The 13755-nt window shown below is 34.5% G+C and overlaps 1 protein-coding gene across 2 annotated transcripts in view; it reads left to right on the top strand.

Annotated features, from left to right (window-relative positions):
* DTWD2 (DTW domain containing 2) overlaps positions 1–13755 on the top strand; it is a gene marked incomplete at its 5' end in the record, with an annotated part of 90565 nt that overhangs the window by 22390 nt on the left and 54420 nt on the right. The window contains 3 exons of one of the 2 annotated variants that reach the window (XM_082650594.1): positions 5047–5137; positions 9141–9235; positions 11994–12186. In XM_082650594.1, the coding sequence (XP_082506720.1) occupies positions 5047–5137; positions 9141–9235; positions 11994–12186 (379 nt within the window). The remainder of the gene's footprint in view (positions 1–5046; positions 5138–9140; positions 9236–11993; positions 12187–13755) is intronic. The other variant, XM_082650595.1, reaches the window with a different exon arrangement.

The raw sequence follows: 13755 nt of genomic DNA, 5'->3' as shown, positions 1-13755 counted from the left end.
ATTGGAATTTTGATAGGGTTTGCATTGAATCTGTAGATTGCTTTGGGTAGTATGGACATTTAAAAAATGTTAATTCTTCCAATCCACAAGTACAGAATATCTTTCCATTTATTTGTGTGTTCTGCATTTCCTTTCATTAATGTCTTGTAGTTTTCAATATACAGATCTTTCACCTCCTTTGTTAAGTTTATTCCTAGGTATTTTATTCTTTTGGAAAAAGATTTTAAATTGAGGAGAGCAATTTCTCTGCACTTATTCACTAGTTTGGTAAGAGATGGTTTAACATTTGGATAGCTAGTCACCAGCATAGTACATGCAGACAATTGTGGAGTAGGAAAGTATGAGAAAAATTGCTGTTAATAACAAATAAGCAAAATTCTTAATTAATTAATAAGGGGGTTAATAAAGGGGACATGCTTTAAAATAAATGGGTAGTGATATTTTATGAGCATGTTAAAGCATAAACCAAAACAATTAGGTTTAGCTTAAATCACAGTTAACAATGCTTGTACATAAAGTGCTTAGCTGTTTTTTTTTTAAGTAAATATTTTCTTCAGTAAATACTTTTTCTCCCTATATGGTATTGCTTACCAGAAAGATCACAAATGATAACAAAGGAAGATCTGAGGGAATTCCCTAGTGGTCCAGTGGTTAGGACTTGGAGCTTTCACTGCCAGGGCCCAGGTTTGATCCCTGGTTGGGGGACTAAGGTCCTGCAAGCTGGACGTTGTGGCCAAAAGGAAACGAAACAACAGAAATGTCAAAGGAAGATCTGGGACTCTGAATTTCATTTATAATACAAACTAATTGCTTTAGTACTAGAGAGGAAGTGAAGGAGAGATCAGTATTTGATATGTAAGAAAATGAAAGGATAGGATAAGAAATTGTGTAGGAGGAGAAAGGAATTTCAAGGTCAAGGTAAGAGGGAATGCAAAGGTATTCCCTCATGTATTCAACAGTATTTATTGATAGCTTACTATGCTAGGTGCTGGGATATAAAAGTGAAGAAAGTAGGTCAAGTCCTTGGCTCTTAGGTAGCTTACATTGTAGAGAAGGAAACCCACCTTAACATAACATGATGTCAAATAGTGGTAAAATGCCTCTTTCTTACTAATTAGGTTGAACGTTCTTTTTTCATTGCATTTTTATATTTTTTAAAAAACCAGCTTTATTAAGATACGATTCACAGACCATGGCATTTATCCTACTAAAGTGTATAATTTAGAGGTTTTCTGTAATATTAGCAAAGTTGTGCAAACACCACCAGTATTACAATGATTTTAGTAGATTATCTTTGAGTATCTCTTTACAACATCTTTCTTTTAAGCTGCCTTCTTCTTTTGGTATTGCATCCTGTCCAGTAGGCTCCACTAATTATCAGTTGATCATTTTATCATTTCGATACAGTGCCCTGGAGAATAAATTGCTCAGCAGTCTGATCCAGTTAAATTTGGAGAGGGGTAGTTTTTGAGGCCACTCTGAGTTTTTTTCTGACTGCATGTGTGTTCTTCTTAGCTGTCTCTTTCCATGGTTCTTTCTGATGAACTAGCTGGCCTATGATTTAGCTGTTGCTCTTAATTAAGAAGAGTTATTGTTTTTGAGAGCACCCTTAGGCTTGAACTTCTCACACTCCATTTCAAATAAAGTCAGTTACTTTAGGGAGAGCTTCAGAGCTCTCTTATAGTCTGCCTCTCCTCCAACGTGGATTCTCTGAGTCACTGTTCTGGGCACAGGTCTAGTCAGTAGCCTCTGACTTGCTGCTTCTGGTGTTGAACTTCTGTCCTATGAGTGAACTGGGGTGAGAACAGTTGGGGTCCCAGCATTTTCAGCCTACTGCACTGTGGTACAGCTTCTGTTTTTTAAGTGGAGGCTGGGTGGAGGAAAGGAGACTGCTCTGTTGGCCACACTCACCAGGAATTTATTTTCTTCAATTTGGAGTTGGAAGGATGAGAGATGCTGATGGTCTACCTTTCTCTGTGACATATGGTAAGTCTTGATCGAAAGCTGAGAGGAAGCTCTGTTCTCTTGGCCACACTTACCTGGAGTGGAGTTTCTGTCAACCTAAACTGGGGCAAGGTAGTAAATGGGTTATGGCTCAAATGCCACAAACTATCCCAATACCAAGTTTTCATAGATTTTCTTGAATAATGTTTCTTCATTTGAATATGCCCTTAGGACAATTTCCAGAGACTTTATTGTTTTAAGTTCTTTTAAAAAAGATTTATTTATTATTTATTTGTTTATTTTATTTAGTTTTGGCTGTGTTGGGTCTTAGTTGCAGCACGTGGGAACTTCGTTGAGGCACGTGGAATCTTTTGTTTGTGGCGTGCGGGCTCTTGGTTGTGGCGTGCGGGTTTCTCTCTTGTTGTGGTGCGTGGGCTTCTCTCTAGTTGTGGCGTGTGGGTTTACTCTTCTCTAGTTGTGGCACGCGGGTTCCAGAGTGCGTGGGCTCTGTGGTTTGTGGCACACAGGCCCTCTAGTTGAGGCACACGAGCGCAGCAGTTGTGGCATGTGGGCTTAGTTGCCCCGTGGCATGTGGGATCTTAGTTCCCTGACCAGGGATTGAACCCGCGTCCCCTGCATTGGAAGGCGGCTTCTTTACCACTTGTCCACCAGGGAAGTCCCTCCAGAGACTTTAAATGGTGGTTTTATAAAACAGTATTTGTCAGTTTTGCTTGTTTCACTGGAGTGTGGGTCTCTGAAGCAACTTTCCCTGTTATCCTGGAAGCAGAACTCTCCAAACTATTTAATTCTAAATCTTCCTAAAGATCAAACATGTCCTTCCAGTAAAGAAATTACTACTTAATTCTAAATCTTCCTAAAGATCAAACATGTCCTTCCAGTAAAGAAATTACTATCCCAGGTAACTTTTTTTCCCCCCATGAACAGAGGTTTTGGTCAGACATGAAACCCAGAGCTATCAATAGCTAAAGCAGTTCTTTGCACTATCCTAACTGTCATACTAAGGACCTTTATAATTACTATATATGTCATGAACTAAAGATGTTATTTTAACTGTTTATTTTACCTAGTTTTCTGCTACCCACAGAAATCTACAGCTTTCACTCAGCTTGTTTACTTGTTGGATTTTGCAGTTCTTTGGCCCTGCTGATATGTGGATGCTTCCTGCATAAGACATATGACATTTTTGCATTCTTTCATATTCTTAGAATCATATAATTTATAAATATGTAAGTTGATATCCAGTTAAATTCTGATTTTTAAAAAATGGCTTCATCTGATCTTAAATTACATTTTATAAAAGAATTTTACTGACATCTGATCATGCATTGCAGTCATATGCAGAGTTTCATATAAAAATATCAGAAACTTAGGGACTTCCCTGACAGTCCAGTGGTTGAGACTTTGCCTTCCAATGCAGGGGTTGTGGGTTCAATCCCTGATTGGGGAGCTAAGATCCCACGTGCCTCGGGGCCAAGGGACCAGAACATAAAGCAGAAGCAGTGTTGTAACAAATTCAATAAAGACTTTAAAAAAAATGGTCCACATCAAAAAAATCTTTAAAAAAAATCAGAAACTTAAACTTTTAGAATTCTAATGTATCTCATTCTCTTCCTCCTCCTATTGAATGGGAAATCCTTTCTAATTGCAGCCCTTGATCTGTTTGTCAGTATACGTAGTTCCATCAGTCACTGCTCCGGTGTTTACTTATGTTTAAGTGGTCTTCTTGGGACCGCTGAAAGACTCTCCATTCCTATAAATCTCACATTCCTGAGAAGGAACCCATTGTAGGACTGAGTAGTCACACGGAATCATTTCAGACATCACTGGAAAACAAGTATATTGATTTTCCTTTGGTTAATCATCCACTCTGGGTTCATTGGTGGAGAGGGCAAGTGGGGTCATGTTGTACAATACATTTCTACCTTTGCGTAAGATATTGTCTAGATGATTTCTTCAGCAGGAGCAAAGGTTTGACAGTTTCTTGTAGAATGAGGTGGTAGATATAATTGAACCAATTTACTTGCACTGTGTTTTATTAATATAAGTATTTCTTACCTTAGGCTATAACTCAACATGAGTAAAATTGAGGAAACAGTTGATAGTGATCAGTTTTCTAGTAGTAAGTATGCTGTTGGGAATTCCCTTTAATATAACATTCACTTGTGTACTATTGTAATGGCATGTAACATCTGCCTATAATAGTGATCCATTGTGAAAATTTACTTCCATCATATACTGTATCTGGCCGTTTGTTGAATTTCATATTATAAACACACATATTAAATATAGGATATAATGGTAAACTATCCATGTATATTCCTTCAATACCTTTGGAAGGACACACAAGAAACTAAGCACTGGTTGTCCTTAGGGAAGAGAATGCACCAGACTGGAGGACTGAGATGGGAAGTATACCCTTTTATTCCATCTGAATTTTGTAATAAGTATTTTTGAAACAATAGTAAAGCACTAAAAAGTAACTAAAACAAAAACAACAAAGTAAACAATAACAAAAGGGAAAACAAATGGATAGACTGGCGTTCTGTGGATATAATTCTAGCCAAAAATATTTTGGTGGCCCGTTTGGGTTTCTTCTCACAATTGGTAAGCTCTCCATGTTGACTGATGGCTAAGTTTGATTAGAACTCTCTTCTAGGTGGTAATTATATTCTAATATTTTATCATCATTTTGTTCTCTCCAACTTCAGATGATTTAGATCAATTGCCAGGTTTCTCTTTGACATGAGATCTGTTCTTGATTTGGAATGCAAATTATTAGAAGTGTTTCTTCATGAATAAAAAGACCATGGTGGTGACTTATGAGTATTCTTCCATTGAAGATAATTAAGGCAAGATTTTTTGAGGTACTTTGATCTATGTGGATGGTAAAAAATTTACTTGAGTCTTTTTTCAAATTCTCATATTGAAAATATGATTGATTAAATTCATTCTTGGTATCATTTTAAAGAATGCAGCTTTAGCAAATCTATATAATGAAGTGAGATTATGTTCAAATTTTAGGTTATTGGTATATAATTTTATTTTAAACATACAGGTTTTCATTTTTTTTCTGCCCTTTAGCCGACCTCAGAAAGTGTGTTTGTGTCCGTTTCTACCAGTGCATCCTCTACACATCTCTACCCACTTGTACATAATTCAGCATCCAGCAGAGGTAAGATGTTATAAAATACACAATTTCAGATAGAATATTAGGATACAAGAGGAAGCATACAGATGAACATACTCATCCCTTTCAGCTCTTCAGCATTTTTGAAAATAAATTGATGATAAATGCTCTCTTTGGGAAAAAAATAGTTTCTTTTATATATTATATGATAGTATAGTATCATATGCTTTATAGACAGACAAAAAATGTGTTATTTCATAAAATGGTGTTATTTCATAGAAAGTACATTACTGAATTGTATAATGAATATTGAATATATAGAAGTTTAGAACTCCAACAATTTTGTATAGAGGAAAAAAAGATTTTGTGAGTAGAGAGCTAAGAAATTATTGCTTTTTAAATTCTGGTCATAGCTTGTATCCTTTGATGTCTTTTCTTGTTAGGGCAGAGATAATGCTCAGCATTTTAGTGTTATAAAATGAATGCGTAAAATAAATTTTTTACTTCTTTAAGTGAATAGAACAAATATGTATGTTTTACATGTATATATAAAAATAAATATATAAAAATATGTGTACGTGTTGTATAGAAAGACTTTTTAGTTAATAATTTCATATGTTGGTGAGAATTATGCATGTGCTAGTGTGTATGTATGTTAGTAACTCTTGATTAACTGCAGTAATGAAGAGAGGAGCGAAGGAGATCATAGAAAACCAGAAATTATCATCAATACCAAACTAGTTGATGCATGGTACAAAAATGGGTTTACTGTAAACTGAAGTTAAAACTTTTCCAGGCTTTTGAAGGAGGAATAATTTTTTCTTAAATTTCTGAGGTGTATACCACTTGAAGACTTTACCAAAGACATTAAAGTATATTAATCTGTCACTTTCCTTTTCCAAATGATGGAGCAATTATTCTTTTATTGCAAATTGTTAAATATTTCATTTGTTGGGCAGCCTTTTTTTTTTCAGTGTTAACAACATGCTTTTGTCAGGATTGTGACACTTTAATCACTAGCATTATTTTACTGCGTTTAAACATACAACACGGTGCAGCTCAAATTTACATAAAATGATAGCTTACTGGCCATAACAGTTGTGGCTAAAACTTGACTTTTGATGTTGAGTGCTGTTTTCATTTTGCCATATGCATAGTATGGGGCCTTTTCATTGTTGTATGGTTCCAGACATAAGATGGCTTTTAAAATGTAGGTGTTTTCATAGATTTGTGGCCGTTTTAATGTTTTCATATCTCTTATTTGTTCCTTTTTTTCTTCATTCCTCTCTTGTCCTCCATACCCCTCCCCCACTTTCTCCTCCTTCTCTCCCTCCTTCCCTTCCTTCCTTCCTTCATAGTTAATTCACAGTTTAGATGATTCATCCATAATTGTGTGTGCTATAAATGTATTTTATGTATGTACAAGTACATACATATTGTTTTTCCTTAAAGTTCCAAGGAACTTTACAATCTTAATCTAAGTCAATCATACTTGGCTGCCTTGTGCTTAATCTCAGCATACTGTTTTCAATAAAAGAATAGGCCAATTTGATGACTTTCCCTAAAAAATGATTGAAAACCATTTGGATAGGCTCTAGGAGGGGGCTTTGAGAAAAGAAGACTTGATGGAGTGGATGAAATGGAGGTGATATGATGGAGCATTTCAAAGAGTAGGTATATGCATATAGAAAATTACTTAAGGATAAAAACAAAACAGTTATCTCAAGAATAACAAAAATACTTTACAAGAAAGAAACGTTGTGTTAAATTGCTTGGCGTTTTGTGAACTACGTATATGTAGGCATTAATTATGTAAATACTGTTTATTGATTTAACTAAAAATATTAGAAGATGTAAGGGTAAGGAGTGTTGTAAGAAAGCTAAATTTTCATTTATTACGAGAGGCTGTAGTTATAGAATGCTGTAGTTAAGAGTAAGGCTCAGGAGTTTAAATCCTTAGCAGCTCTGTAAACTCTGTAACCCTGGGCAAGATAATTAACCTCTCTGTGCTTCAGTTTTGTCATTAGTGAAATGGACATAATAAAAAATATACTTCATTACTTGGTGGTGGTGCGTAGTAAATGAATAATATATAAAATGCACTTAGAATTATATACGTTAAAGTTAGCTATTATGATAATAAATGGTAGTTTTTAGATAATATCTAAAATTGATAAGAAATAGCAAGACATATATAGAAATATGGACATAACTACTGGAAGAAATAGAAGAGTTAAAGTGATTGCCTCTAGGAAGTAGTATTGGGGAGTGTATCTGGGAACATTACAAATCTTTAGGCACCATTTAATTTGACTATTTTACATGTGTTACTTTGACAAAAGTTTGGAAAGTGATTTAATTATGTGTCGAAGTCTCAATAGTGATGGTAAGGAGGGAGGAAAACAGTATGAGACGCTGGAAAATGTCCTGAAACTTCCCTCTCACCTATCTCCTGCTAGTCCCATTCATCATACGAGCTGCTCCAACTTGTTTTCAGGCTTCCTCAGAGTGCCAGCCTGCTACATGTTCTTTTTAGTTAAAATCCCAGCAAATTCTGACTCTTCTGTTTCCTTTTGAACTTTATATTAGGTAGGTCAGTTTAACTACTCTCAGCATCTGCAAATTTACCTTTTACATGCTATTTTAATCAATACTTCCAAGACCCAGGGGTGAAAGAGGTAAACACAAAAATGTCCCTGAGGGTATATCTATGTGTCTGTTTGTGGTTGTTGAATACTGTTACTACAATACTTTTGGTTTCTGTTTAAACGTAAATAATGTAATTATAAATTTATTTTTAATTACTTTTATAAATTCATATATAACTTTATTATTTTCTATATTTACTAAATAACTGATATTCCTAAAGGAAAGTAAGTAATATTTGATATTCCTTTAGTACATTGTCTTTTTTATAGACACAAGTTATTCACTGTGAGGATATGTATATGCAGGATTATATAAACTGGTAAAGCTAACATTGGGCTCTATGTAAGTAAACTGATTAGAGAGGGCCTCTGTCACTTATTTGATCAAGCATGACATTCCGAGATGGGCCAGTGGAGAAGAGCCAGGCAGTGACTGAGCACTATAGACCAAAATAACCAAGAAAAGTATGAGGCTAAAGCAGAATAGCTAAGCACCTGACTTTACTAAGGATTAAGAATGGAATTCTTGTGGCAACCAGAAAGGTGGTTTTTAGTGTTGGAAGTTAGGACGTTGAAAAAAACCCACTGATTTATGGTGAACATTATCTATGATGATAGTTAATGCAATTTACAGAAATGGTCACCAGCTTTTTTCACACTAAAGTTATAATATTTTTCTTTTTCCATACTTTATTCCTTGGAAGGAAGGCCATAAATCCAGCCCACACTCAAGTAGGAGGGAGAGATTAAACTCCACCTCCTGGAGAGGGGAGAGTTTATGTTTATTACTTGGAATTCTTCTATGAGGAAGATTTGTCACTTCTCTCCCATTTATTTATTCAATCATTTATTTATATCAGTCTAGACTCTGTATTTATTTTATACTTTGGGTTATAATCCAAATACTGTTATTTTGTTGCTCAAGTTGTTCCATTGGGTGCTCTTTAAGATTGGCTTCTGTGTCCCTTTGATATGCCCTATTGTTTTGTTTTTTTTTGAGCACTTCCTTGCTTTTGGGGCATAAATATCTAGGCAGTTACCTTCAAGTTGACATACTACAAAATGTAATTACTAGTGAAATAAAAAGTTTGTCAGAATAAATGAATTCAATTTAGTTAAACACAAATTTACATTTTTCATAATCTTTATTATTTAGAATAATGTTATCCTTTTTGATCAGTAAACATGTAAATACACCCAAATAGAATAAAAATATACACTTGTATTATATTTAATACTGATAAGTCAGAGAAACTGTACCTCTTTTTATTAAACTGTGGTCTGTAGTAAAAGACTTGTGAAAATTATACATAATGCTGTGAATCAGATGTTCATCAAAAGGTTTTAAAAGCGTGTTTATCTAATTAGAATCTACATTTTAATTAATTATTTAATTACAGGAAAACAAGGTGTTGCGGACAGTTCCTCTGCTAGCAGCATGTCTCCCCCAAGATAAGTGTAAAGTCAAGATTGGTCGTCGCTTCAGTGAGGAAAGGTAAATTAACTTTTAGGGCAATTTAAATGAATTCTTTTTTTACTTTAAAAATGGTTTCCTTCAAGTTACCTATTAGACCTAGAACGTGGTACATTGGAAATGGTTAAAAAATTTAATTTCTGCCTTCTCTCTCAAAATAATACAAGATAAGCAAAACATAAACAAAAACAGACCAAAATGGAATAAACAAATTATAGCATTATCTAAATTCCATGGTATATATGTTGAGCCTAAAAGGCATGTATATTTCCTGTTTATTTCATTTTTGTTAAGATATTTTATTTCAAGATGTTAGTGTACTTGTATTAGATTTAGTTAATGTTTTTCTTTCTTTTTCTTTTACAATTATATATGATATACATTTATATAAACATATATTCATTTCTAGCCCATGAAGGCTTTCCTAAGGTACATTGACTAGAACTATATTTAGTGTTCCAGTTATAGGCACATCCATATTTTAAAAAAATGATAGAATGCCTTCTCTTGTTGTGTTTAAAATATTTTTTTTGATGAGGCCCAGTATGTGCAGCAGTTTGTTAGTTGATATCTTCACAGACAGTTCTGTAATATTCTTGGATCTTATTTTACACTGTATTACAGAACCCATTATAATAAATATATATAATATACTGTATGTATATTGAAATTTTTCTACAAGTTGTTTCTTACCTTTGAAGCATATTTGTTGCTTTTCTACCTATTCAGAGCCTTCACAAATTACTTTGATCCTATCTACAAAGTTAAATATATTTTTAGATTTCTTTTTCAGTTCACTTATGAAAATGCTAAGTAAGACTAGTGGCAGCACCAAGCCCAAGGAATTGACCAAACTTTTTCCTTCCTTTATTATTTTAGCTTTGTATTATGAAAACATCATGTTAGAACTTTATAAAATCATTTTTTTCCTTTCTCTGAAACTATTGGTTAGGCATTCTTTTCTCATATAGCTTTTTCTTTTGCACAGTTTGCATTGCCTTGTCCCCCAGAGGTGAGCTTTGCTCTGGGCTTGGTGCTGCTGTTGCAGATTCTGCCATTTTGTTGGGAGTGGAAGCACCACCCAGAGCCCTTCACATGGGGAGCAACCACATAATTTACACTGTGACACTTCTTTCACACAGAGGCTCTTTATAATGATAGTTTCTTTATAATTCTTGGATAGATGTGGATATATAATCTGCCAGCTTGGATCTTGGTTATTTTATTGCAAAAATGGTGAGCATCTATGGTGGTAGAAGTGGAAACCATCTGGGTCATCCCTGACATTTGGCTATGTAACCCTTCCACAGATGTGCGTGGGGATGAGAAACTTGATATTTTTCTAAATAGCCTATCCCATTTTGAGCCTATGATATTAAGCTCAGTATTATTATTTTTTTAAATTTTTATTTATTTTTTTGCGGTACTCGGGCCTCTCACTGCTGTGGCCTCTCCCGTTGCGGAGCACAGGCTCCCGACGTGCAGGCTCAGTGGCCATGGCTCACGGGCCTAGCCGCTCCACGACATGTGGGATCTTCCCCGACTGGGGCACGAACCCGTGTCCCCTGCATCGGCAGGCGGACTCTCAGCCACTGCGCCACCAGGGAAGCCCTAAGCTCAGTATTTTTGATGGTACCAAATATAGTGCTTACTCAGTAAATTATTATTCACGTATGGATTTTAAACTAAAGCTGACTAAGATTATTGATTTAATATTAATCTGGTAATTGAATGATTTATTTATTTATTTTTATAAATTTATTTTATTTATTTATTTATTTTTGGCTGCATTTGGGTCTTTGTTGCTGCGTGCGGGCTTTCTCTAGTTGTGGCGAGTGGGGGCTACTCTTTGTTGAGGTGCACAGGCTTCTCACTGCAGTGGCTTCTCTTGTTGTGGAGCATAGGCTCTAGGCGTGAGGGCTTCAGTAGTTGTGGCACGTGGACTCAGTAGTTGTGGCTCACGGGCTCTAGAGCGCAGGCTCAGTAGTTGTGGCGCACGGGCTTAGTTCTCCACAGCATGTGGGATCTTCCCTGACCAGGGCTCGAACCCATGTCCCCTGCAGTGGCAGGTGGATTCTTAACCACTGCACCACCAGGGAAGTCCTGAATGATTGATTTAGTTTTTTGTTAGAGTATGTGATGTAACCATGGGGGAATGATTAAGAGACTTATTACTTTTAGTATCCTTTGTAAATGGAATTTAAAAATACTTATTTTCAGTTTTTTGCCACTAGTATGTAAGAAAACAGTTGGGCTTTGTATATTAACCCTGTATACTATGACTTTCTAAATGTATGTTAGTTGTAGAAATTGTTTTGTAGATTCCCTAGAACTTTCAATGTAAGTAGGATTATCTGCAGATAGGGTCATTTATATTTCTTCCTTTCTGATGTTTATGCCTTTTATTTCTTTTTCTTGCCTTATTGTAGTAACTGGGACCTTCAGTACAATGTGTATTATGAGTGGCAAAAGCCCCTATCTTTACCTTGATACCAATCTAAAAGGACGTTGTTAGAGCTGGTATTGGCTGTATATTTTTGTAGATGCTACTTATTATTATAGTTTGAAGATTATACCATTTATTGTCTTTAATTGACTTTTAACTTGTCTCCTTCCCCCTCAAGTTTGTTTTGTTGCTTGCAGACAGAGGCTGTGTCATTCTTTATTATATCTCTAGTGACAAAATGCTTTGACATGTATTTTTGAATGAAGTTCAATAAGAATAATAAAACTCCACACCCCCGCCAGGCTAATAAAGACTTTTATTTTAAACTTTTAGAGATCCTGAACTTTCAACTGTTTGTCGGAAGTCTGATACATTAATATTATATCCAGGGGCTGAAGCTGCTAATTTGGAAGAATTTATATTAGATTCTCCTATTTATCCTTCCACAATCATCATCATCGATGGTACATGGAGCCAGGCTAAGGACATTTTCTACAAGAATTCCTTGTTCCGACTGCCTAAACAGGTAAACTAGTATTTTAACATAGAGTAAATACAAATGTATAGTTATACATGTATATATTTTCTGTGAGAGGACACACATATGCGTTTATATATGAATTTGATGGTGTTTAGATATGCAAATGTTATGTACAGAGGTATGTATATGCTTGTGTGTATGTTTTATATGTAAGCAGAAAATTTCAAATTTGTCCTTCTTTGTCAGTTCCTACCATCAGATTTCACCATAGTTTAGGCATTTAGCTGTAATAAAAGTTTCTCAGACATTTAATCAGAGCAGTGTAAGGATTATTTATTTCTATGTGTATTAATGTTTTTGTTAAGAAGTGTTATGTTTAAATATTTTTGGAATACTAAATTACTTTGTTCTTATTAGGCATGACTGAGTTTTTATGAAATACTTTTTTTTGTCATTCATGATTATAATCATATGGTTTATCCTTCAATTTGTTGATGTAATTGATGATGATACATTTCCTAATGTGGGACTGTTCTTGTATTATTAGAATGAACTCTACTGGGTCATATTGTACTACCCTTTTGATATATTACAGAAGCTTATATTTTATTTAATGGCTTTAAATTATAATTTATATATCTTATGTACTTTTATTATAATATTTGGGTACTAAGATAATGGTAACTTCACCAAATAAATAGGAGAGATTTTAATATTTTTCTGTGACTTGGAATAGTTTAAATAATAGTTAACCTAACTTCATTTAGGTGAACTTGAGGTGCTGCCATTTTGTTGTATATGTACAGGATGGTGGGCTGGGAAGTCTTCGTCACGAACCTATAGTACCTATTTCAACTTCCCCCAAATGACTCCGTCCCTGAATTTGTTTTCCTTGGGGGAGGGGGGGATGGATTGTACCATGAATAAGAAGTATTAATTTTTTTAAAGACAAATTGACTTTGAAGATATAAAAAGTTCACTGCAAGAAATAAAAATTGTGAATGAAGAAAAAAAAAATAGTTTTGCTCCTTAAAAATTACATGGAGCTCTATGGTGAAGCCACCTGATACTGGTCTCTTTAAAATGGTAACTTTAAAACCCTTCTTTCAAACTCTTTCATGAAAATTATTCAAGCTTTCTACTTCTATTTGCTTCATTTTTTAATAGTTTATCTTTTCTAGGGAATTATTCCTTTCCCTTGGGTTAACAGATTATTTGCCATATACCTATATATTCTTAAGTACTTATTTTAATTTCTTCTGGATGTTTCCCTTTTTTTTTTCTAATCATAAACAACACACACACACACACACACACACACACACACACACACACTTTTCTCCCCCATGAACAGACTCAAGAGGGATTTCCTTGTTTATTGAGCTTTTAGAAGTATTAGCCTTTAGATTGTTTTAATGGCTATTAAACTTTATTCTTACTTCATCAATTTGAACTTTTAGCTTGATCAATTTATTTTACCTTTTTCAGCTAAATTATTTTTTCTGATTGTAAGATTTGTGCTATAAGTACTATGTTTCTTTATTAAGATTAGTGAGTTTCTTCTTTAATAATAAAAGGAAAGAAGACTGTAATGTTTCTTCTTAGTATAATTGT

This window comes from Grampus griseus (assembly GCF_964374135.1).
Source record: "Grampus griseus genome assembly, chromosome: 3".
NCBI lineage: Eukaryota > Metazoa > Chordata > Mammalia > Artiodactyla > Delphinidae > Grampus > Grampus griseus.
Note: the sequence above shows the minus strand (reverse complement) of the source record. Positions and strands in the feature narration are given on the sequence as shown.